At 41.9% G+C, this 25,086-nt stretch overlaps 1 protein-coding gene across 8 annotated transcripts in view; it reads right to left on the bottom strand.

The window, feature by feature from the left end:
- The window catches only part of GRIA3 (glutamate ionotropic receptor AMPA type subunit 3), a 293,982-nt gene that overhangs the window by 112,893 nt on the left and 156,003 nt on the right, over positions 1–25,086 (bottom strand). For all 8 annotated transcript variants that reach the window (XR_009560811.1, XM_060293089.1, XM_060293090.1 and 5 more), the window contains one exon: positions 1,265–1,318. Coding sequence is in view for 7 of the 8 variants with exons in the window: in XM_060293089.1 (XP_060149072.1) it covers positions 1,265–1,318 (54 nt within the window). In the remaining variant the exon portion in view is untranslated. The remainder of the gene's footprint in view (positions 1–1,264; positions 1,319–25,086) is intronic.

Consider the following 25,086-nt stretch of genomic DNA (forward strand, 5'->3'; position numbering starts at 1 on the left):
AAATGGTAAAAATCCATCAATACCTGCCTCAGATACCTTGCTATAACCTCCATGTTTCCTGCCAAAGCCTGGCCTAACCCCCAGCGAGTCAACAAACATCCTTTACCTATCAGTTGTCTAAAAACAAATTGGATGTACTCAGATGTAAATTAAGAATCAAGATTTCTTCTAAAAGAGTCGATTCATGTGTCCCTACAATGGACTGAAGCGCTCCACTTTGAGTAATTTATTGGACAAGATGCACACAACATTTCAAAGCAGTAGCTCTAATCTTCATCTTATAAAGTGTTTGAGTGCACACGCTTCTTAAGGAGGTTTAAGTAACATTTCCTTTCTCATTTAAAAATATTCATTATTAAAATAAGATTTTTTTCTTTGATTTAAGAAATCTAAGAATATAATTACGATAATCTTTCACCTTTGTTGCTATTCTTTTGGTTTAAGAGCTCTATAATGATTCTGATTCTCTTGTGCTAATGAAATAAAGTTGGGGCTAGAACTCATGTCATGTAATAATTTAATAGATTCTTAGTATCATAGTGATAATTTACCATTCCTCTTTCATTACAGGGAGATAGTATTATTCAGAACCTCTGCCAAACATATATTACGGATTTAGAAGCCACTTTGTTAATTCCTAAACCAATTGTCCTTTTAGAGAAAGAAGACCTATAAACCAACCGTAGTAAAAAGTAATTTCCAGAATGTCACAAATTTTAAAGGCATGGGGAGTTTGAAGTTGAAGATGCAAGTTGTGTTTTGGTATACGTAGAAAGATGGCTATACACTTTGACAGGACTACTTAATTGTTCTGTGTTCAAACCTACTGCTCACATCTGGTTTGAAAAGATTTGGTAGCGGCCTGTTTCTAGAAAGACAAATCCAATACTAATGTGCACATACACTTGGATTAATTGGGGAAAGAGTGGGTTTCTTGTGTCCCCTGTCCTTTGTTTTACATTTGAAACCTGATTAAAATGGTTGACGTTTCAACTCCAAATTAAATCTAAGAATAATCAGTGAAGAATCATATCAAATTATTAGTTTTTCAACGAGGAGAGGATATAAGCTTCACAGCTAAAACAGACACAGCATAATTGAAAACAAGGCTATTGCATTCAGGTTTTAGTATTTACTGACCCATTTCTCGAAGTGTCTGGAGAACACATTAGGTTCTTCTTGTATTTCTTTTAGGGATAATTACAGGTGACACAAACTAAATAGAATATAATGCCCTGGAAACTTAAGCTCTGCTTGTTCTTACCAGGTTAGCAAGCATGTAGTGGTAACCCCTTGAATGCTTCCCCAGGATCACAACCTGCAGAAATAAAAAATAAGAAATATTGCTTATTCAAGGACATTTTCAATTGCACAGTCATTGGGATGGCTAGAGCAAATTACTTTTAAATAATCGACAAAGTGTTAGGTCATTTATATATAGTAAATCATAGTTAGTTGGGCCAGATTTCTTTTTGTTGCATTTTACTTTCAGGCATAGGATACAGGGAGAATTGCTAATACGAAAGTTAAAAATGTCAACAGCAAGGGAAGAAAGCTCTCTAAACTTCCAGGTCGGTGGCATCATTATCACTTAAAATAGATGGCAAAAGTGATGAAACTGATGATCCCTCACCCATGAACTGGATTTCTGTACTCAGCTGTTGAGCTGGAAAATGGGCTGAACTTTGCATACAAATTAGAAAATAGAATGTATGGTACATTTTTCTTTCTTTATCTGGAATGCTTAGGGAATAGAACACTCAAGGAATGGGGTTAATGTGATTTTTCAGGTTAATCAAGGTTGCTTTTGCTTATTGAAAACTTTTCTAGCAGAAGCAGTTGAGAAAAAAAAACCTTTTCTAAAATGCTTGCCTTCCTTTTCTTACCTTAATATGAAAGACTTGTGAACATCTGTACATCTTTTGGTGCTGAATGTGCCTTAAGGTAGTGGGGGAAGGGATTTTTCCCCTAGGGGTTATTTGGCAATGCCTGGAGACATCTTGATTGTCCCATCTAGGAGGGGTGACTGGTATCTAGTGAGTAGAGGCCAGAGATGCTGCTAAATGTCCTATAATGCACAGGGCAGTCCCCACAGCAAAGAACTATCCAGCCAAGAGTGTCAGTAGTGCCGAGATTGAGAAACCCTGCTTTAGGGTCATCACTCTTCTCATAATTTTCATGAGTAGCACTGTATTAATACTAAGCTTTACAGTTTACAAAGCGCATTTTTATTATCTCAAAATATGTAAGTGGATTGAATATTTTCCAACTAAATATATTGGTTGGCAGTTGAAAGGTTTTCACAGAATACCTGACATAAGCTTATTTCCTTATAGTTAAGCACAGCAAAAATTCTGGTTAATTGAAGATTTTATAAAATGTCATTGTTTTGAGTACTGACTGTACAGTACTGACTGTATGCAGGAGTGGGAGTGAGGAGGGGGATATGATAGAGGTTAAAGACACAACCAGAGGCACAACCAGGTTTTGTGCAGGCCTGAAGCTATTATCACTTTAAGAGCCTTCTTTAAGAAAAATAATACAAAATTATGAATACAGTATTTGGAATAAGACCTCAGAGAGAACCTGTGCAAGTAAGGGGCCATTAAACTTCATCATATATTCCTCTATGGACACAGCTGTCAAGGGTCTAAAAACAGTTTGAGAAAACAATGTACACATATCAAACCAGAACTATATATAAAAGGTCATAATGATAATATTAAAAACAATTGCCCTTAATTGAGTTCCTAGTATATGCCAGGCACTGCGCTAGGTGCTGTATTTAATCCCTAGAACAATTAAACAGATTAAGTATCATAAGTTTCATTTTACAGATGAGGTATCTCAACCAAAGAGAATTTAAGTAATTTACCCAAGGCCACACAGCTAAGAAATGCTAAAGCTGGAATTAGAACCTAGGTCTGTGTACCTCTAGAACCCACGCTCTTGGCAGTACATTACATGGTTTCTTAATATGTGCTAAATGTCAAATATCAAGAATTACTCTAGGTTCTCGGAGAAGAGGAAGAAGAGATGTCTAAGGCCTGCTGGGATGGATAGGGAAGGCTCCCTGGAGGAGATGAGGTTTAAGCTGGCCCAGAGGTGTGGAACCACATATTTAAATATCATGCTTATTTCAATTCATTTTAAGTACTGCGAGAGAGAGAAAGAGAGAGAGAGAGAGAGAGAGAGCGAGCGAGCGCTATTTTTGATTAATTTAAAATATGAGCCACGTATCTGACTGATTATTTACGGAGGAAATGAAAGGTTAATGAATGTCTTGAGGAGGTGATTTCTCACACCACTGTGACACAAAATGAGCTGTTAGGTATCTGCTGGGATGTATTCTTCAGTGTCCACTTGTGAGAAACATCCTTCCTGGTGATGTTTGTTAACTTTGATGGCAAGTTGGGACCATACATTTGTTGAATTTTTAATTCCCTGAGAACCTTCAACATAATATAATCAGAGGGTTTTGAGTTCTGTTAGAAAAATGAGCATGATTCCTAAGGACATCTGGCAGAGCTTGGAGAGAAATAAAGAAGCAAGCCCAAAGGAAAGAGAGTAAGTCTGTCTCACCAGAGGCAGGGTTTAGTGTTCTTCTGAGCATAAGAAAGGCAACAGGGAGCCACAGAAAACACAAGTGTTAGACGACCCCTTAAAGAGAACCCAGGAGCCCAGCCTTGTCACATACTCAGTTTGATTGTGGGCAAATCACTCAACTTTCTCCAGCCTCCATTTCCTTACCTGTAATCTGGGACCATGAGCCTGGCCTTTCCTGTCTCAGCACTGTTGTCAGAATTAAACTGAATAACATCTACAGAAGTGTTTGGGATGTGCGTTATGTAATTGCGTGGGGTTAAATAACCGTGGAGAGAGGTCATTCACTAAGATAGTGTTTTTCAGGTTCAGAAAAACTTGAAGCTATTAGAATATCCCCTTTAATCCATGCCCAGATGGTCTGTGCAAAGCAAACTCACTTATTTGAAGGTAGCTCTCTCACAGCACTACCCTTTCAAAATTTAGTTTAAACTGGAAGAGGTGGGAAAGTTATCTAAAGGGAGGAGCCTCTGGGTGTCACAAAGCTGTTGTGTTAAAAGCCGTAGTTATTTCCTCATCCTCACTTTCAGTGCCTTCTTAACTCTTATTTAACATACAGTTCTTACCAATTTTGGTTTTCTAGTTCACAGTAAGTGAAAAGCTACACATTAGAAGGGGTGTGTATGGAGGGGGGTGGTGACATTAGACAGAGGCACATTAGCAGCAGAGGAAGTGACAAACTGACTTAAAGGGGAAGGAGGAGTCCCCCCCAAAAGCAGACAGCACTGTACTACGGCACAGTGTAATCATGGATGTTCATCCTGAGTGCCTGAGTCATCAGGGTATGGCTTATTGCGTTCAGTAATTTCTGCTGAAAAACCTAAGGAAATTATAATACATCCGAGGGAAGGTTTCCATCAGAAATGCTCAAATTCCCGATACTTAAGAGAGTACATCTCAATTATCTTGAAATGTTACTCACGTAGGGCAGCAATGATTCTACTGATGTGAGCTAAGTGAGGCCTCACTGCCAAAAGTGTCATGTTTTGCTCCTGATCTTTCCTTTCTTTGAATTTTTGGTGCAGGGCTTATCAGAGTAGGGGTGGGCTGGGAGGCTTGTGCGTAACACGGTGCACAAAGGAACAAGTTAATGGGAGCGCTTCTTGTTCAGTTAGTCTTAAATCTTTTTTCTTTCCATCTGTTACAGATGAACAAGGCATAAATTGTACCCTCAGTTCTTTAATGACTTTGGTAACCAAGAGAATATTCAACTTTGCTTTTACAGTAATTATAATCGCTCTTTCTGAACTAGTTTCAGAACTTCAAGTATAAAAGCCGTTTTACCGTCTACTGTGTGAAATTTAAGGAGGAAATATCAAGCTCCCAGATCCATGTTGTGTGTTCACTGTGCCTTTGTCAGACTTGTTGGAGAAGATGGATAGCTTGATACGATGGTAGATATGGTAAAGGCAATAAGGGAATATGTGTGAAATGTAGACAAAATTCATTGTTTTAAGGAGATTTAGTTTTACGCCCACAAATAGGGCGTAAAGAAATAATGCCACAATCCTCATTCACTGAAACTTAAACAGCAGATTCATTCACTGAACCATGCAGGTGGCAGAGCATTAAATTATTTGTTGAAGGTCAGGGAATCATAGTCTACCCATTTGGGGGAGACCTCCCTTTACTGACTCCTCCATCCACTTCTCTGTGAAATTGGGGGCTGGGTATCACTGAGCAGTTAAAAATAATTCAGAAGATGTTCAGCTGGTTTTCCAGAGGCCCTTTCTCTTCCAATTTAATGCTTAATCTAGACATTTTCGTAATTTTAGAAATCTGAAGTTAAATTCCTCCATGAGACTACTCGAGAGAGGCCCACAGACCCTTTGGGGGCAAAAGCATCTGTTTTTCTATGCTCATATTTAAAAAAAATATGTGTGTGGAAAAGTGTCTATGTTTTTTCCCTTAGATCCATCTGGTATGCAGATTAGGTTATTTGCAGACCTAAGTATCTCCATGTTTGGATTTTCTACATCGGTGCCAAAAAAGGATCTATGTATAATGATTGATCTTGCTTTGAGTACAGAACATTCCTTGCCGTTCACCTTAATCTGTTTCTCTTTGATTTAGGTACCCTGAGAACATGTGGTGGGCTGGGGGGAGAAATGAGGGAGGTTTCTGGTTTTAATTCACCAGATTTACCTGTTTATAGGTATTTTCTCTTTAAGAAAAAGCTATTAGACCACATTTTTTGGTGTGTGTTCAAAGAGAAGACATTTCTTCAGCGCCCCCCCTTCCCTTTTCTACTTCCTCAGTTACAAAAAGATACTGCTGTCCTACGGCAACCTATCTGATTTCAGCTGTGTTGGGAGTTAAGTGGTGGTAAGCTACAGAAATCAGCCTCAGAATATGCCAGACTTCCCAAAAGAAGTCTTCCATCAGATATGATAAAAGCCGTTCATTTTCTTGAGTGAAAACTCCGAGCTACTAAATTGCTTTGGTCTTAGGAAAAATATATCAGAAGTCCATTCCTTTAGAATTATTTTTCTAATAATCTCAATCTGCACACACACGCTCTCCAACCGAATGACAGTGCTTCATATTGCGGTCATCTCACTTGAATAAATGCGCTGGATGAGTGAGGCCGAGAAGAGACAATCACCCAAAGCCAGCCCAGTAGTGGGGGTGGCACAGATGGAAAACGAAAGGTTGAAGCTTTTCATAAAGAAGGAAAACGGGAGTATAACTGAGAAATCTCATCACTGTGTATACTGTCTTCAGGGGAAGCTTATGCAGAGAGAAGGCAACTGAATAGAAAATAAAATCTATTTTATCAAATCTAAAATTGTCAACTAAAATGCTAGGATGTGAAGATTAGAGGACAAGGATTTCACCAAAGAACATGTCTTTGGGAAGTTTCACTTCCCAGACTTCAATATGGCATTCACTAAGACGAATGGAGTATGCGGAAGATGTAAACAGTGGGAGAGGCAAAGAGAACATACAAATAAGAGGCAGTAAATGGCCACAAGTAAGTTAAAGGAGCAACAGATTATTCCTGCTCGTACGAATAAGGGACCATTTCAATGCATGTTGATCTTGGTGGGAACACCTCATTGTATTAGCCCTTAAACATCATTTCTCGAATTTCATTTCCTTACAAACTTCCTTAACAATCTGTGATCTATCCACATACCACAATACTATTATTTTCTTAATATTTATCTTTATAGCTACTCATTTACTTAAAGGTAGCGGTGTCCAAAGCAATAATATCCATGAAACTACATACAAGAAAATAAATACAACTGTGTGAAAATAGAATCTATTCATCCAGACGTCACTGAAAATCCTCTGGTGTGCCATCAGGAGTGGTGGGTAATATTGCCTGAACGCAGTCGTGTCTTTAGGGAAGAGAATAAAGATCATGTCTTCCTGTCCAGATAAAATACGGTTAATTTGCCTTATGGTTCAAATCTTAAAAGAGTATCCCCATCTACTTTCAAAGGTTCACGAGTCTTATAAGGGAGCAAAATGATGGGCAGTCTGGGAGGTAGCAGATAATGCCTGGGACTGCATACAAATGACAAATGTGGAAACTTACAAAGCCTTTCCTAAGGCAATTTCCATGTACTGCCCCACCTAGGAAGCCCAGCACCTTTGATCAGCTAGAGTCCTTGGTCATAGGGCCAATAATAAATACTTAAAACATCTGGACCTTTCCATCAGCTAACTTCCTGTAATGTGATGCATTTCCAAACACTGTGTCTTTTCTTGGAGTATCTCATCTAGAAGGCCTTTCACAGCACCCTATTTTTATTTGGAAATAACTCTAGATGTTTTCTCCGGGAGGTGAGGTAGGGGTGATTTTAACTAGTATTCAACCTAGAATAATAGAGCAAAAAGAATATTAGTTTCTCTTCAACGTAGCCATATGTATGACTTTTGTAGTCTCTGCATTTTGCATTGGCTATCCCCCCAAATCAGCGATAATTTATTTTAAACAATACATTTAAAATAACAGTGTTCTTTATGCATACTTTTATGAAATTTACTGTCACCTATTTTATGTTCACACTTATAGCAACTTTTGTTTTAATATTTACAACCTTATTCTAAATATCAAGTTGTATCTTTTTTCTTTTCTCTGTAGATCTTACAAAATTGTTTGGGCCCAAAGCACTATAATCCTGAATTTCAAGATCTACTTGAAGGACTGTATGAGTGGTAAGTAGAAGGCTTGGCAGTGCCACTAGACTCATTATTTGTATTTAAAAAAGAAAAAAAGGAAAGGCAACATCTGGCATAAGGCTGAGCAGTCACTCCAACATGTGTCTTTTCCAGCCACAGCCACTAGAGGATGGGTGGGATAACGCGGGACTTCTTCATTGGCCCAGGAGTCACAGTTTTCCATCTTTAGGTATTTATCAGGATCAACAACTCTAGTATCTCACCTGAAATGACACCTTATAGAATTGAAACTTGTAAGAGTCTAAAACTCTCTATAGATGTGATCTGAATCACCCTTAAAGCTTAGAACAAATAGGTATTTATTAAAGGTGATGTACTAGAAAGAGCCGTGAACATTGAAGTCAGATGGTTCTGGATTCAAATCCTGCCATTTACTTACTAGCTCCGTTACTGTGTGCAAAACTGAACCATGGACGGTTGGGTAGACTTTTAGCGACCCAGGTTCAGCCCAGGATGTTGAGGCCTTCAAGTCAGGAGGGGAGAGGAACAAACATGGTGTGGGGATGTGTCGAATGAGATGTTCTCCTTAGAACTCCCTGATTTTGCCTCTGTGAATGCACTTTCTGTCCGTGCGATGCTTCCAACATTTGATACCCTAATCTGTGAAATTTTCTGTTGGCTGAAGGAAGCAAGTGAATGTGTTTTTATTTTCAAGTAAAAGTAAATATCTCTCAGAAACGCAGTGTGTTTCTCGGGCCTTTGGTTTTCAGGATAGTTGCTTACTTGGCAGGTTTCTCTCTCTTCTGGGAGCCATGTCATTTAAGTTTATCTCAACTTGCAAATGGACGACAAATGATAGAGGCTTAGTTCCTGGGAGGTAAAACACAGAATTCTCCTAATTCACAAATGTTTGGGCTGGTCTTTAACTCTGGCTATTTGAATTTCCATTCTCTTCTTCATCTGATAGCTCATCCACCTTTGTGATCACACTGACACGATAAACTATTGGTAGCTTGAAGTCAGCCATGGTGGAAGTATTTACACCACAGAAATCAGCCAACACTACAAATCAGGGCTTTTCCCCTCACCTTGAGAGCCAGTTTACCTGCATACCACTGGATTCAGAAGGAATATAGACTGAAGTCCCTAGTGGATGGAAGCGTTGTTTCTCTTAACCACATTCCATTCGTTTCTTCTTTCAGTGAACATTTGTTGAATGCCTGCTCTGTACCAATCCTGGGGCCAGACACAGGGGAGACAGAGGTCACCAAAACCTGGTCCCTAGCCTGGAGGGTCTCACCATTAGGGTAGGAAAGACTGCCAAGTTCACAGACAACTATAACCCAGCAGAAGTGTGAGAACAGAAATATGTACAGCAGACTGAGGAGAGAATGGTTAACTCATAACCTGTTAGAGATAGAAAGTACTTTGTCTCCAACTAAAGACCTAAAGAACTTTTTCCCTGTGGTTTTTATAAGTGGGAGCCTGACAAACAGGTGACTTAAAGAGAACGCTATTTTGAAAACAAAGAGAGATGTATTTCAGAGGGCTATTTCTCTTGATTTCAGGAGAGCCTTGTTGTTTCACAGTGCTTACACACTAGAGGGAAGATTTTTATTTGGACCAACTATAGGCATTTGTTGTGATGGTAAGCCAGGGCTGGCTCTATAAGAAATTGTGACTGAAATGATTCACTGGAAAAACTAAGTTAGAAGGGGTATCAATGGTTATACAGTAAATAAAAGGCGATCCGCTAAGGCCAATGCATCCCAGCTTTGCCAATTACAAGCTACGTAACCTTAGGCAAGTTACTTAAACTCTCAGTGTCAGTTTTCCATCTGTAAAACAGGGAATATAGTAGTTGAGAGGCAGCGAAGTAGGGTGGTCAAGAGTATAGGCTAGACTGCCTGGGTTTGGGTCCCTACTTTGCCCTTTTATAGCTGTGTGACTTTGGACAGTTAACTTAAACTCTCTGTTTCAATGTCCTCATTTGTCAAATGGGTCTATCATTAGCACCTACTTTACAGACTTGCAGTGAGGAATAAATGAAATAATGTATCCAAAGCTCTTAACGCAGTGCCCGATGCTTATCCTACCTATATTAGTTAGGTTTTCCCTGCCTTATTCCTATTGCAGTGCTCCCTCCCTCTATCCTCCCCTGTGGCAATCACATCTATCCTTCAAGGCCCAGCTTATATGCAGCCTCTTCCATGAAGCCTTCCCTGATTTTATGTCCTCACTCTTAAAATGTAGAGAAATAGTCTCCTGCCACTATGGGGTGAGGGATTTGGAGAGGTATCAGAGCTTGTTGCAGGGGGGTATTGAGGACACTGGTTAGGATAGCACTGGGTTGGAGGCACAGGAAAGGAGCTGAGGTTTGCAGTTGGAGTTCAGGCGGATAAGCTGAACTGGGGGTTAACCAACAACAAAGTAACTCACATTGCTACCCTCCACCGCCCCTTCCTTTCCTGCCTGCATCATTGATCAAAACCATGAATTCAAACCACACAGAAACCGTTGCTCTGAAGAAGATGTGTGTGGGGCGGTAGGGGATTGTTCTGCCCAGAGACAAAGGAGCACAGGCCATAACCTAATTCTTCATGTGTAGTCATCACAGTGTTTCTACCACAGGAGAGAACAGGGGCTGGGGCCGGGTGGCGAGAGGCGTGAGAGCAGAAATTCGGCAGGGTCAGGAAGGTGGATCTCTCCTCTGCATTATACGCCGTTGCTCAGGAGTCTCGGGCCGCCCCACTCTGACAGTAACAACTGGACTTGGCTCATCTACGCTTCATTTCAGGAGCAAGGAGGCATAGCTATTCCAGGCTTTCTCACTTGAATCCGCAGAGGCCTTGGCTGTAGAGAGAACACTAAGGAACACCATTCACATTCCTGGTGGCTCAGCCTCGGGAATGTCTTAGGACAGTGTTTCTCAGAGTGGATGCTGTGTGGGTCAGCTGGAGAATCTGTGAAGATGCAAGCACCTGGGCACCCCTCTCTAGAGGTTCTGATTCACAAAGTCTAGGTGAGGGCCACGGAGGCTGCATGTTAACACTCAGATGATTCTGCTGCACACTGAACTCAAAGAACTGCCTTTCCATATGATAATAAATGCACTTTGAAAAGCTAACAGCAGGACTGTCAATGATGGATTCTCATGAAAACAGGTAGGAAGGGAGATATTGAGCTTACGGGGGTGCTCCCTTGGGGACCTCCCATGGGAAGCCGTGGGCAGGCAGGGGGCAGCCTGAGAACACCCACCCAGACTCCTGGGAAAGGTGCCAAAGGAGGAATTTCTCGGTAAACCCTGAGACAGAGATTTGAGGGTCAGTGGTTTAATTGGGAGTTGATTCCAGGATGTGCTGGCAGGGGAATGAGGACATGGGACAGCAAAGGGAAAGAAACCAGCACAGGTGCATGAATAAGCAGGATGGGTCTGAGCCCTCTGGGAGTGGCGTGCCGCACGCCCACCTGAAGGGCCAGGAAGCTGAGGTCTGAGTCTTTCAATTCCCATTCACCACTGGCTGGTAGCTTCTGTCAGGAGGATTAATTCCTCCCCAACACTTCTGACTTGTCTGACTCTCAGGCTGAGAGAAAGTCTTCAAGTGGAGAATCGCATGTGTTTACAATAGGATGCCATTGGCATGTATGGAAACGGCTAGTGCCAAACATGGGTAGGGCACCAACAGCATCTGCTATAACTGCAGTGGCTTTATGTCACATATATTGTACTTTATCGTTTACATATTGCTTTGATATGCGTCACTGCAATTGATAAAAGAAAAATGAGGTGGGTAGTAAAACATGATGGTGGTGGGAGTGGCCTCTGGAGTCAGACCGACCTAGAACTGACCTAGTTCTTCCTCTTTGTAGCTGAGTGACCTTGGACAAGTCATTTTCCCTCGCTGATGCTCACTTTCCACATCTATAAAGTAGGGATCATAATGGCAGCTATTTCTTAAGGTTATTGTAAGGCCTAGATGCAGAAATGCAGAATTCCCAACAGAATGCCCATGATATTAGGGGATTCAACCAATATTCCTTCCCTTTCTTCCACCCCTCTCTCTCTTTACTCATCTTTTCCCCCACAGCACACAGCCCCAGTGTACGGCGCCAAGGTGGTGCTTAATAAATGTTTCTAACACGGAAGGCTTCAGTACACCCTGAAGAAAAGTCCACATTGCTTATGAGGCAGTAGACTGAAGGTGCCATTTAAAATAATATAAAATCTAGAAAAATGTACTGCGGGGATGGGCATTGAACAAGCTCAGATGCAAGGAAGGCTTCCGCCCTGGAGAGGAAGATGTCTTTTAGACTAGATTTTGAATGATGCAGGGGAACTGTTTTTGGCAGAGAGAAGGGAAGGAGGAGCCCAGGTGGGAAGATGCCCTGGACAAAGGCCTGGTGGTGGGACAGAGACAAACATAAGCTAACATTTATTGAGCACTTACTGTGTACAAGGCACTGTGTAAAGTGATTTTTGTACATGCTTTATTTCATCAAATCCTTACACAACCCTGCAAGTTAGGCACTACAATTAATTTCATCTTCCATGTTAGGAAATTGAAGCACAGAGAAGTTGGGCAACTTGCCTGAGGCCTTACAGGCAGAACATGATGGAGCCTGGAGTCAAAATCATATGTGTCTGACTCCAAGCCCAGTCACTAAGTGTTAGCGGCTATAATGATAGTTACGAATCATAAGAACTATCATTGTTTCTGTGGAATGATCAGCTCCCACCATGGATTCAATAAAGACTGAGTACCTACATTTATTATGTATTATTACCTAAGTACGGAGCAGTTATAGCCTCAATGTTCAGAAATTCTCCTTTATTGTGGAGCATCCTGGGAAATTCCCCTTTGGTTTCCCCTAAGTATTTCTCAAAGCCTTGGGCTTGGTTCATATGATTATGACTCCCATTTTCGATTCCCTATCAGCATATGACATGAGTTGTCATTGTTTAATCACAAGCTGCACTTGTGATAAATGTTGGATAATCAGAACAAAAGCACAGGAAAAATAATTAGAGGGAACCAAAGGGAAGAGGCTCACAGCCTTGAACAAGAGACTGTGTGAAGGTTTCTAAGACTCAGTCCCTGAAGCTCTGACAATGCATTTTGATCCTTGTCTTAATGCAAATGAATGACTCCATCAAATCATAGGCAGTTTGTCACAGTGCAGGTTATTTAGCTAGTTAATTAAAAGTCTGAATGAGCTGGTGCCTCTCTGCACTGGGCTCTGAAGATAACCAAACTGTGTTCTGACCAGGCAAGTTAATTTAAAATAAGTGACCTCAATTGGGTAATGGCTGCAAGTTCAAATTCAAGAATTGCTATAATTAGTCCCAGATGGATCTTAATTGTTCTTTCAGGAAACAGAGTGAGGAAGGGGGAAAGAGAAATGCCCAAGCCCCAAGTAGATGTTATTTGCCATATCTTTCAAAAGCAGGGGAGCTGACTGGGTTAGGGCATAGTTACTATGGTATAGCAAGACTTCCATTGCTGCTTTCCAAATGCATCCTTCTAGACGTAAAATGGGTGTAGCTGTTTTGGAAACAAGAACTAGAATTCAGCTCTCTTAATGATGTGATCTCAGGCAAGCTATTTAACCTTCTTATGTCTGTTTCTCATCTATGTAATGGAGAAAACACTATTAACCCTACCAATCTCAGAGGATGGAAGGAGATACTTTGCAAAACTGCTTTGAAAAAAAATATATAAAGCTCTACAAGGCTGTATTTATTCTTGCTTTAATCCAGGCAAGTTTCATAATCAGAGACTTTTGATTTTAGAGTATAATACTACTCTAGGTGTGTTTCTCTTTTTATTTTTTCCTTCTACTCTGCCATAAACCGAGTACCTTCTGAACTGCACCCCTTGAGAGGTGAAAGGATCACAGCAGGCAGTATGTTCAGCACCGTATCTGTGTGGTGGTACGCGATGTTCTCATTTCTTAGGAGGTGTGCCCGCAGAGCTGAAAATGATTTCAGCTTTGTGTGCTTTTGGGAGAAGTCAGAGAGCACACACACTTAGCATTTCTTTTTTATTACAAAATCGGATCCTTCTCCATTCATGTTAATATAAACCTTTGACTTGAAATTACATGCTGGTACAGCACTGTGGTACCACGAGGTTAGTGTAAGTCACAGTGAGGGCAGGATGGCTTTATCTTCTCTTATTTTTTTATGTGAATGCTTGGTTTCCCTTCACTGTTCTGATACATTCCAATTACACATATCTTCCCAAGCTCTGGAAGCCAAAGGTAATAAGAATTTGTACAATGATAAAGATAAATAAGCGACAAAATCATAACCCAGTACAAAGCCTTGGAAGACCAAGAACTTGACCATTTGGGGATGCACAAATAACTGCTTTTGAAGCTACTTTTCTTTCTGGATTCCACTTTTTAAAGGGAATCGTATTGTGAAGCCCGCTTGAGTCCCCCTTAATGGAATGTAAGCATCTAAGACAGAGATTTACAACCTATACCTACTGACAGTAATCGCAACTGTTTATCATTTAAGCCTAACCAAAACTCGTTAAAGGAGCTTGCTTTGAAATCAGAATCTGTGTTCTGCCTTGTTAGATGAGCCAAGCAAATAATGGAGTCATGTCTCCCAGAATTGCATTGCTATCAAAGGGCTGTGCCTTTTGCTGAAAAGAGTTTGAGGTCATAATGAACAAATAAACAAACAAAAAACCCTGGTTCCACATTACCCTTCATCGCTGGGAAACACCCATCCATGGGAGCTGCAGAAGGCACAGATTGGCAAGGCTTTTGCAAAGGTTTAAGCCATAGGCTGAGCAGTCGTTTCTACAAGTCTCCCTGGGGAGTTTATGTGGTGCACCATGAGTAAAAGCCGCCAATATGCAGTGCACACAGGACTGGGAATTATTCTCCAAGTGATAAACGTCCGGACTTTTCTCCCCCTGGAAAATGTCAAGAAGCTATTTATTTAATTCAACAGATATTTATTGACCACTTACTAGGTTCCAAACTGTTTTAGGTGCTGGGGATATGGCAGTGAACAAAACACAAAGCACCCTGCCCTCATGAAGCCTATATTTTAGTTTGGTTGTCTGGTGATCACTCCCTCCTGTGAATTCCTATATTGTTTCTACCTCTCATCCTTCCCTCAGACTACTAAGTATTTACCCAAACTAGGCATGTGTCCGGCCATCCCAGTAAGTCCTCGAGGGTAGGGCCCCAGTTTAAACTCATTAGTGTGTACATCATTCAACACGGTGCCCTGTAGGCAGGTGTTCAGTCAGTGTTTGTGGATGATGAGAAAGAAGACGACTCCAAATACAAGGAAAAAGGATGAGAATTTATATTAACTTCAAATGTTATCTTTCTGGTTTAGTATGTTTTCTTACCAGACTCTTAACCTAAACACTAATTCCAGGCAGTTGGGTGGGAAGTGGGATGGGGGTGAGAAGGCAGGTGGCCTTTTCAGGGGAACCCATATGTAGATATCTATTTGGTCCCTGTATTGGCATAGTCTTGGGTGGTGTGGCACAAGGAAGATGGACATTGGAATCAGATCTGGGTTCGAATCTGTGTTTTTTCACTCACTACTTGTATGGCCACTATGTATTAGTCCCTCTCTCGGCACCTCAGTTTCTTCATTGTAAAATGATGGGATAGTTTAATTCCTAAGCAGAACCTTCTCGTTTCAGATATCAAGTTACTGTATTTCCTAGTGGAAAAAATTCTGTTTCTTGAGGATCAAAAGTCATGATGAAAGGTAGAGTCGTGTTCTGGTCAATATAGCCTATCTTCTTTTTTTTTTTTTTTTGCGGTACGCGGGCCTCTCACTGTTGTGGCCTCTCCCGTTGCGGAGCACAGGCTCCGGACGCGCAGGCTCAGCGGCCATGGCTCACGGGCCCAGCCGCTCCGCGGCATGTGGGATGTTCCTGGACCGGGGCACGAACCCGGCAGGCGGACTCTCAGCCACTGCGCCACGAGGGAAGCCCAGCTTATCTTCTTACTGGTATCAAGTTTCAACCATTCTGCTTTATGACGTCTGAGTTATTCTCAGTTTCCTAATTGGCACTGCTTATTAGCATTCACTCTGACAAGTGAGCTTGTCATACCTATGCAAATATAAATTTCCACCCCCTTCCACCAACCCAGGTGAACTATTGGCCCCTGAAGACTCAGTTCAACAAATCATCAGGAGAAAGCCTCCCTGCTCTCCGAGTCAGGCATGTTTCTTGTGCGTTCCCATTAGGATCTGTGTTCCCCTCTGTCATTGCCCTTAGACCTGATCATCTGTTTACTTCCTGCTTCCCTACTAACCCACGAGCTCCTTGAGGGCTGCAACAATGTCTTATTTGTTTTTCACTTTTTCTTTAAACTTATTACTAGCTCTTATCCAGGACAACAGACACAGACAGCATGGATAGGAATGTCTTACTTTCAAGGACAGCTTAAAACAGTCTCTTTACATTTCAGCAGTTCTACTGGAAAGGATTGTGCAGAAGAGCCTTCTGTTTCCTTTTTTCATGCAGTTGAGAAGATAAAACCATTCACTTGTTTCTGCCACTTCAAATATTATTCTTATTTATGTAGATTCTATGAAGAGGACATTTGAGTAGCGGGTCCTTTCCAGTTTCCACAAAGAATCGAGTCTGTACTAGTCCTCTTTACGCAAAAAAAGTCTTTGTTAGATGTGTTGAGTTCTGCTGCAGTGAGATTGCAAACGAAACCATCCCCATCTTCCTCTGGAGTATGGTAAAGGGAAATTCATCTCCATCTGACAACTCTTCAGCTGAGCTCTCTGAGCAAAGCCAGTAATATGGAACTCATGAAAACAGGTTGAAGACTGAGCAGCTTTCTCTATATGTGGAGAAACCGTACCATTTTCTCTTGGCTCCTAAATCCTCCAGTACCTGGACCATTATTAACATTGCTCTTTTTCTTTAAAAATAGAGTTTGATGGTGAGATTATCATGCATGCATTCTTGACATGAGTTAAGAAAGTGAAGAGAATGAGTTGTAGGTCGCTGAGTGGTAGGGACCATAAAAGGAAGTGGCTAGGATTTCACGTGTATTGTTTTTTGGGGCGTTGAGGTCACTGCCTGTAATTCAGCAAGCAAGATGTTGTGGTGGAGGCTGCAGTGTACCGAATCACTGGGGAAGACTACTACTGGGAAGTTGTCTCGGGCAAAAAGTGCCCTCCTACTTAGTTTCAACATTTCATAATTGGTGTTTTAGCTTCAACAGGTTGGGTGTGAGAAGCAGCCCCTAACTCTTCTGGGGAGGAGAATGAACAACATTACCCCTCCCTAATGAAAGCAAATGCCTGAGGATTCAGGGATGGGTCTTCTGCTACCTGTTATCAAGGGAACTAATGTAGGAGAGTTAATGGCTCTGTTGGGAGATGCGCTTTCCCGCCACTCCTTGCAACTCTCTCTGAGCAGCTGGTGGTGGTTGCCATGGACACCAAGTAGCAAATGGGCTAGGGTCAGAGTTTGAAGGATTGTGGCTGTGCTTGAGTGGGTGAGACTGAAATTAAGTTAATGTATGTACAAATAAGATGTGTTTCTTTCCGCTGTGCCTTTGAGAAGATGGCAACCAAGCGGTCTGTCAAGCAGCAATTGATTTGATATTGGCCAGGGAAGAGGGAGGAGAAGCAATTTATTGAGTAGGAGGTTCTCAAGTTAAGCACAGGCAGTAGTTTGAAATAGGTCAAGGGAAGTGAAAAGGGCTCTCAGAGCTGCTGAAGAGATAGTAATGATGGAAAGGCACTTAAGAATCGCCATTAAGAAGCTTTCTATAGTATCTTCTTAGACTGTCCATTGCTTCAGGGTCCCTGGATCCTCATTTCTTAATCTAAGACCGAGTATTACTGAGATTTCACTCCATTTGGTTCTGCGCTCTTATTTACCTCTGCAAGTGTGTGTGTGTGTGTGTGTGTGTGTGTCTTTTAGATAGCATTGTTTCAGATCAGTTCACCCACTTTTCCCTTTTCTATGTCCCCATTCTTAAGATGGGTGGGCACACTTTCTGCCAATGCTGAGCTCTGAAAGAGACTGCACCCTTCCTGCCCCTGTCCTCAATAATGATCCAGTTATAGCTAGAGCCAAAATTTCCACTGTTGGGACAATGAAAAGCATGGAAACAATTTAAGTTAAAGCACAGAAGTTTGAATACAGCACTCTTGTTTATGACCAGTTAACCCCACTACGGTAGGACAGTCCTGTTTGGCCCACAAAACCATAATCAAAGCACTTGCCACCCTCTTGGTAGCACTCCCAAATCCAAACCTTTAAGAAGATCATAGAAAAGTAACAGCACACCGTCAAAGACAATATGAAGACTCCAAATATCTGGGGAGCATGTCCTAACCACCAAAAACTCTTCTCTTACTCCACCACGTCAGTCTCCCTCTCTTGAGACCCGCCTCAGATTACAGAAGGAGCTTAAATGCTCTGAGTTTTCAGGCTCGGTGACCACACGGTCCTTTCTTTGTTCATTTTCTCCTCTTAAGAAATGAGGTGCAGTGACTCTAATTATAATGCTTGATATTTGTGGACTTGCCAGGGATTCTCTCCAGGGAATCTTCGAATACCTTAGAGAAATTGTCTGATTCATCTTAATGTCATTCTGGTAAGGCAGGGAAGGCTTTTTCTGTTTTATGGCTAGGATGACGAGAGGTGACTTGGCGGTTGCAAGGTCACCCAGGGATCTTGAGATAGAACTCAGCCGCCTTTCTGGTCTTTGGCCTATAGTGCTAGATGACTTCAGAAGATATTTGTCAATTGCTATTCTTTTTCAGAGTAGGGTGTTGGCTGTATGTGTACATCTGGAAGGCTGCTTGGTAGTTATATATATTTTTCAAAAGGTTGGACAGAGAACAGTGGTGTCTGACTACTAATCCCTTCCACTTTAGCTCTACCTCTAGTGACATGACGTTAATTACCACCAGTCTCCCCAAGCCCTGGCCCAGGCCCGTTGAATTGTGCCCCTCACTTGTCAATTTGTTATAACCTTTGGGCAGAGACAAGTCTGACCCTGTCAAATCTGGACAGAAAGAAAGTTGCTCCAACAAGGGTGGGATTGATTTGACTAAAAGATCCAGGTGGGTGGTTGGTAACAATGGCATCAAACTGATCGAGGGCTCTTTCCCACCCTCAGTCTCATCAGAGTTCAGACCTTGGCATGGATCCGTCAGTGGCCTTTGCCCTTCCGTGTTAGTGCAGTAAAGAACTCGAGTGTGCACATTTTGTTTTATTTTTTTGTTACCACACTTATTTTGCATCGGCTTGGTGTCTCTCTGTAAGGGAGTCTAGAGGTCTCAATTATTTAAAATATAAGCGTCCTGTGGCAATGTGAGCTTGAATGATAAGTAGCTTTTGTGTTGCTGTTGTAAACTGTGGTTCTTGCAGCCCTTATGAAACCGTTTGTTACAGCATCTGTTAGAATCTAGGACAAGACTCCTGTAATCAGGCAGCTGTGTGATGAACCTTCTAATTGCTGTATTTTTGTTGCTCTTAATCTGGGAAATTTTCCTAATAAAGCTGGATGATGATTCTAAAAAAATCATTAATGTTTACAAGCCAGTAACTCTAACCCACAGGACCTTGTCAACCTCTCGGTGCCTGCAAAGGCTTAACTGGGACACTCACAGTGTCAGCCATATAAAGGAACAGGTGTCAGGGTGTTTTCCTCCCATGCCAATTGAAAACATATTCATGGCCTGTGGAGGGATAAAATAGTTATCTATGGTTAATGTTTCCTTTCTTTCTATTTTTTTTAAAGAATGGATCTGAGGTCCCACTTGATCTAAGTGATGAGATTAACTCAAATCAAAGGAGGGTATTTGTATTTTATTTTTCCATTTGAATTGGTTCATATTTTTATAATTTTAGAATAAGGTACCAGCCTTGGTCCTAAAATGTTGGTGTTAATGGGTGGGAGAGAAGGTCTTTTGACTTAATAAATCTTTACTGCAATCTACTCTACTTTTCTACGTGCACAGGGCATCCAAGCAAGATTTTCAGTCAGCAAAGAAACATTCAGTGATGGTCACCAGCCTGGAAATCTGAGAAAGCAGGAAAGCTGAGTCACACATTTTTAGATACTCATCATACTCTGCCTTCCAGAATTATTGCGTTGCCGTATCACCCCTACTACTGTAGCATGGAAAACCTGTCCTCTCCCCCTCCCACCATATCTAGCACTGGGTATGGTAAAATGGCTCAGGACTCAATCAGTAGTTCTTGAATTGAATTTCTTACCTTGTTTTTCACAGCACTGGGAATCATAGCCTGTTGGGATGGGGAGGGACCATCATATTCAACACATTTATTTTTACAGTTTAGGAAATGGAGGCACAGAGCGGTAGGGTGACTTTTCGAAGTCATACAGCTTGGGGCTAGCACCTAGGTCTCCTGCCTCAAGACTTCCGGACTCTGCTTTATAAAAATCCAGGATGTTTCCAGTCATCCCAAGGACTCTCGTGAGGTTCCCTAATGAAAATTTATTTGAATTTGCATTTATTTTTTAAAGTAAAACCTCCAAACCGCATAGGAAATAATCAAGCATATAATGAGGTATTACAGTTTTTAAAAATGGGAGAACGGGAGGGAACTGTTGGTTGAACAGGAGCATTTCCTTTTTGAGACCAAAGTGTCTAGCATCTGAAATAAACAAGAGTCTTGCTGTTTCAAAGTAAGGATCTTGAATGAGTTTTTTCTCTTTATTTTCCCAGAGGGGATTTGCTTCTAAATATTCAGGAAGCCAGTCTAGTGTGAAGTATGACCAGAGAATCAGACCGTCCTTTTTAATAAGCCAGAGATTAAAATCTCTAAATATAGAATACTGACGTCTGCTACTAACTCTTAGGATAAATATCTTTGCATTTTCGGGAACAAGTTTATTTAAGGCTGCCAGTGAGTGTTAAAATCACCTAACATGTTGAAGGTTTTTACTGCAAGTACAGGGTCCTACTCACTTAGAGTCTGGAGAATGGTAGGCTGGACTTCAGAGAAACCACATCTGCAGTGAGCATCTTTAAGAAATCCAACCATAGGTTTTGCTTTTTTGGGGACACTGTTCTGCAATTTTGCGGTGCGTTTTTGCTTCAGAATGTTTATTAGGGTAGTCTGAGATATGTTAAGTAATAGGATTAAATCACCACGTCATTAGGGTAAGAAATAGAGACCACTGGACACCGTGATCGGTGAGGTAAGAAAAAGGGTCCCTGAAAGGGATGAATGAGGCAACCAATTGATAGAGAGAAGCCTGGAATGGCTGGAGGTGGGGAAGGAAATGGTACATCTAGTAACATACAGTAAGAGATGAAGGAAGGCCGGTGGGTATGCTTCGCTATGTATTCGTCTATGTCTGGAAGCATGCCCATTAGGAGACTGGGGAGCAGGGAAAGCAAAGAGGAATGGGATCTCTTTTTTTACATATGGGCCTGAACGTGTGCCTGGGAGAAGAAGATGGAGAGGCATAGGTCTTAGAAAGCCTTTGACCTCACATTTTATGATTTCATGATTAGTTTACTCATGTACAAAAATAAGCTGCAGGCTTTTCTGATTCCTTTTATTCTACAGCATGTATGTACCTAGACTTGATTATATTATTTTACATTTGGTGAGGTGTTGTTCTCTAACTTGATTCACCTTGCTAGGGGCTGTTACAAATTTTAAAAAGGGAAGAAAGAACGAGAAATTTTGTTTCTCCTAATAGTGCCCAGTATAGTACTCTGAATATAAGCCCTTGTGTGATGTTAATCTCAGAACAGTTGACTGGCCCTTGTCTGGGAAATTTTCCCTGTAAATTATAATACCTGTTCTAGAGGTCTGATACCTTTGCCTTCCTTCTTTTTCGTGAGTTGCCTCTTTCGTGATTATGCAGTGATTTCTTAGGTGGCTAGGCAATTTTATCCACTCCAAGAGGTCCTACTCTGTATGGCATCTTGTTTCTCTGTCGTGCAGGTATGACCTCAGATTGCCCTTTGAAATCCAGGTAAGTAACACCTGCCAAATCCCCTACCTGTGTTTGTCTTTTGAAGATTCTGAAAGACGTCTCCTTCAGTCCACCTGTAGACACAGGCTGGTAAATAAATGGCGTCCTGCTTTGGTTCAGGGGGTCTCCAGTGTAGCTGTACTGTCTCCCATCTAGTATGCAGCCCACCATATAATGTGACTATCGTGGAGCACACAGACCTAAGTGTGAAGTATAGAACCACTACTACGTGGTGGTGGAAAAGTGTTTAAGTCTCAGCTTCTAACCATGCCTCTGAAAGCAGGTCTCTAGAAGAACTCTGGAATGCTAAGTATAGAGAATCTTTCTTAGACAACCTCTAGTGTTGAAAAGGATCTGACCAGACATATGGTGGGTTGTGGCGATGGGCACAGAAAGGAGGAGGAGAAATCTGAGTAACTTACTTCTCTGTCGCTGCCCCTTCAGACCTCTAATTTATCCTAACCATGTCCCCTAACCATGTCCATCTTCTTTTTTTGACTTTGGGTAGGGTGAAAGGGAATATCTATGGAATAAAGCAAAAAATGCAAGAGCATCGGGAAGATTCTCTGGAGGAGCTTGTACCCACCCCTGAGAGAGAGAAGTAGGATAAAAATCTCCCGGTTCACTCGCTATCCCAGTTCTACCAGATACTTGATGAACTTTCCCTAGCATTTAAGCTAGTCAGAGATTCCATTACTGTGCAGAAGCACCCTCCTCAACCCTGCCTCACCAGGCAAACATCACGATAGGTGATTGGAAGAGCTACGTTCACACTGAATGAGACTATTCAGAAAAAACCTACTCTCCAGGAATAAATTGGACATTTTGACAGGGGCATTTATGTTCTTAGGCCATGAGAGAGACAGGAGCAGGCTCACCCCTAACATTTTGGGGGCCCACAGCAAGAGTACAAATGGAGGACTGCATACCACACACCTAAATGTTACAAAGTCCAAAAGCAAGATATGCCTTGGCCTGGTCTGTGTATCCACCTGTCAACCTAACTAAAGAGATAAACTGAGGTAAGCTCAAACTACGAGAAATTGAGTTTCTTTGGAAATAGTAGAGAAACTGCAGTTCAGGAAATACAAACTGTAGCAAGCTACAGAGGACTCTGTTGAGGGTTTGGGGTGGGCTGCATTTATGAGCAAGGAGAACAAAGAGGGGAGCACAAGAGGGGAACTTGTCCAACCAGAGCACAAGCAGTAAGTTCACTGGCTTGAGGACGGTAGGAGATCCTTGGCGGAAGCTCGTTGTCGGGAGATAAGGCTTGGAGGTCTGTAAATTAGGCACTTGTGGGAAATCAGTCTCTCAGTTCTTGAGTTTCATTTTCCTGAGGACACACACATGAGATTCTCTAGCTCATATACCCTGTTGGGGCAGGGTAGGGCAGGGTGGGGTGGAAGCTGGGCCCAGGGCTCAGAACTCCTGGGTGGACACTGGATCTACCTGAAAGCAGGATGGGGTGGACCTGTCAAGTTCTCCAAGAAGCCAAGGACAGTAAGTTCCCCAATCCCAACGGCTCACTTTTCTGACTTGGAGTTGCCGAGCAATTCTACGTGCCTGCCCAAACTCTCATTCAAGTAGTATACAGGGAGCGAGTGCAGTTATCTGGAAAAACGTATCTGCCAGACCCCTTCACTTAGAGGGATTTGGGGAGGCCAATTTTAAACAAAATTAGCCATTTTTCTCTGGCTTCCTGTGGCATGAGTTGTCATTTTCTCCTTCACTGCCCCTGCCCTTGACCCCATGTGCCTTTTTGCTCTGATCTGGGAGCCCAGTTTGGCTTATGTGTCCTTTTCCTTTCTCCCCATGATGTTCAACCAGCTACTAACCTTTCAAAAACTCTGAAGACCAAAAAGAAAAAAATGTCTTTGCGTTCCAGTGTTTATGATATCAGGGCCCTCTGAAGCGTGGAGCTCGAGGCGGTAGTCCTTATCACCTGGGTTTAAGGGTGATACTGGGTGCTCAAGTCTAGTGGCCCAGAAAAGCTGAGCACCCGCCCCAAATACTTACCCTATGGGCATTTATGCTTTTCCAGAACCAGTCTTATTTTAGGCTTGCTTTTCCAGGAGTTAATGGAGGGAAGGGGAGTTGTACCTTCCGGACTTTGCCAGTTACCTTCAAGTTATTCCCTAGTAAGGGAAGGAGGAAATGCGCAACCCCTAGGGCAGTTTTTGGTAAAATCATGAAGATTGTGGTTCTTTATCTGAGAATGAACGCACGCAGATGGAAATTCTAGGTGTACGTACATACCACTCTGAGAAAGCACCCTCTCAACTTACTCCTACTCCTGTGGGGCCCCTTGCAGTTAGATTGTTTTCGAGCCACAAGTGAATGAACCTGGGTGGGTGTAAGGGGCACATTTTCAATTCCGTGTGTTAATGGAATATGTCAAGCGGAGAAAACATCTGTGAAATTCTTGTTGTCTAACAATGCTTGTTGTAAACAGAGCAGCTGCTCCAGGTTTCATCAGGACGCTTATCTCTTATCACCTCTGGCTGAATCCATTCCGATTGAAAGCCTCTGTCAGATGCAGGGCTGAGGAGTCTAGTGATTAACAGCATTTGGAGCCGGCTTCCCTGGGTTCAAACTCTAGCTCCACCAATTATTAGCCGTATGACCTCTAAGTCTCAATTCCTCCATCTGTTAAATGGAGATAATATTCCCATCTGCCTTTTAGGGCTAATATGAGGATTAACTCACATGAGATATAGAAATGGGCCCGTATCCGCCCACATTGATTAAAATAGTATCTGGAACATTGTAAGCACTTAATACATCCTTGTTATTAAAAATACCCAGTTGTCATATGTAGCTCAAGGCTGTAGTGTCTTTAATTATTTTAAGTGACGCTGAAAAATCTGGTTAATTCTCAGATAGTCCTTGGGCTTATCAATCAATGTGTCTTACCCATTATTACACTGGAGAAAAACCAGGTTGTCTAGCATGCTAAACATATTAGTGAGAACTCAGCATAGCTCAAGTCTTAGACTTTGTTCTCATGATAAGACCTTAGACTGAGCTGATATCTTGGAAGATCCATGAGGACACTGTTCCTGAACAGCAGTCCCTAAATAACTCATCTTCATAAGCACAAAAACCTACCACTCATGAGCAAATAGCTATGGTTACCAGTTATTAAGTGCCTACTGGGTGCCAAGCACTGTGCCAGGTGCTCTCCCCATGCTACCTTGTTTGAGCCTCCCAATTCATGAGGATCCCATGAAGGGAAGGTAGTGGAATAGTCTTTTAAGATGAGAAAATTGAGCCTCAAAAAATTGTCACTTTCCTCAATGTCATGCAACAGGGAGGTGAGGGAGCTAGGATTTGAAGTCACGTCTGTTTGATTCCCAAGTTTATGTT

Source organism: Globicephala melas, chromosome X, assembly GCF_963455315.2.
Source record: "Globicephala melas chromosome X, mGloMel1.2, whole genome shotgun sequence".
Taxonomy (NCBI): domain Eukaryota; kingdom Metazoa; phylum Chordata; class Mammalia; order Artiodactyla; family Delphinidae; genus Globicephala; species Globicephala melas.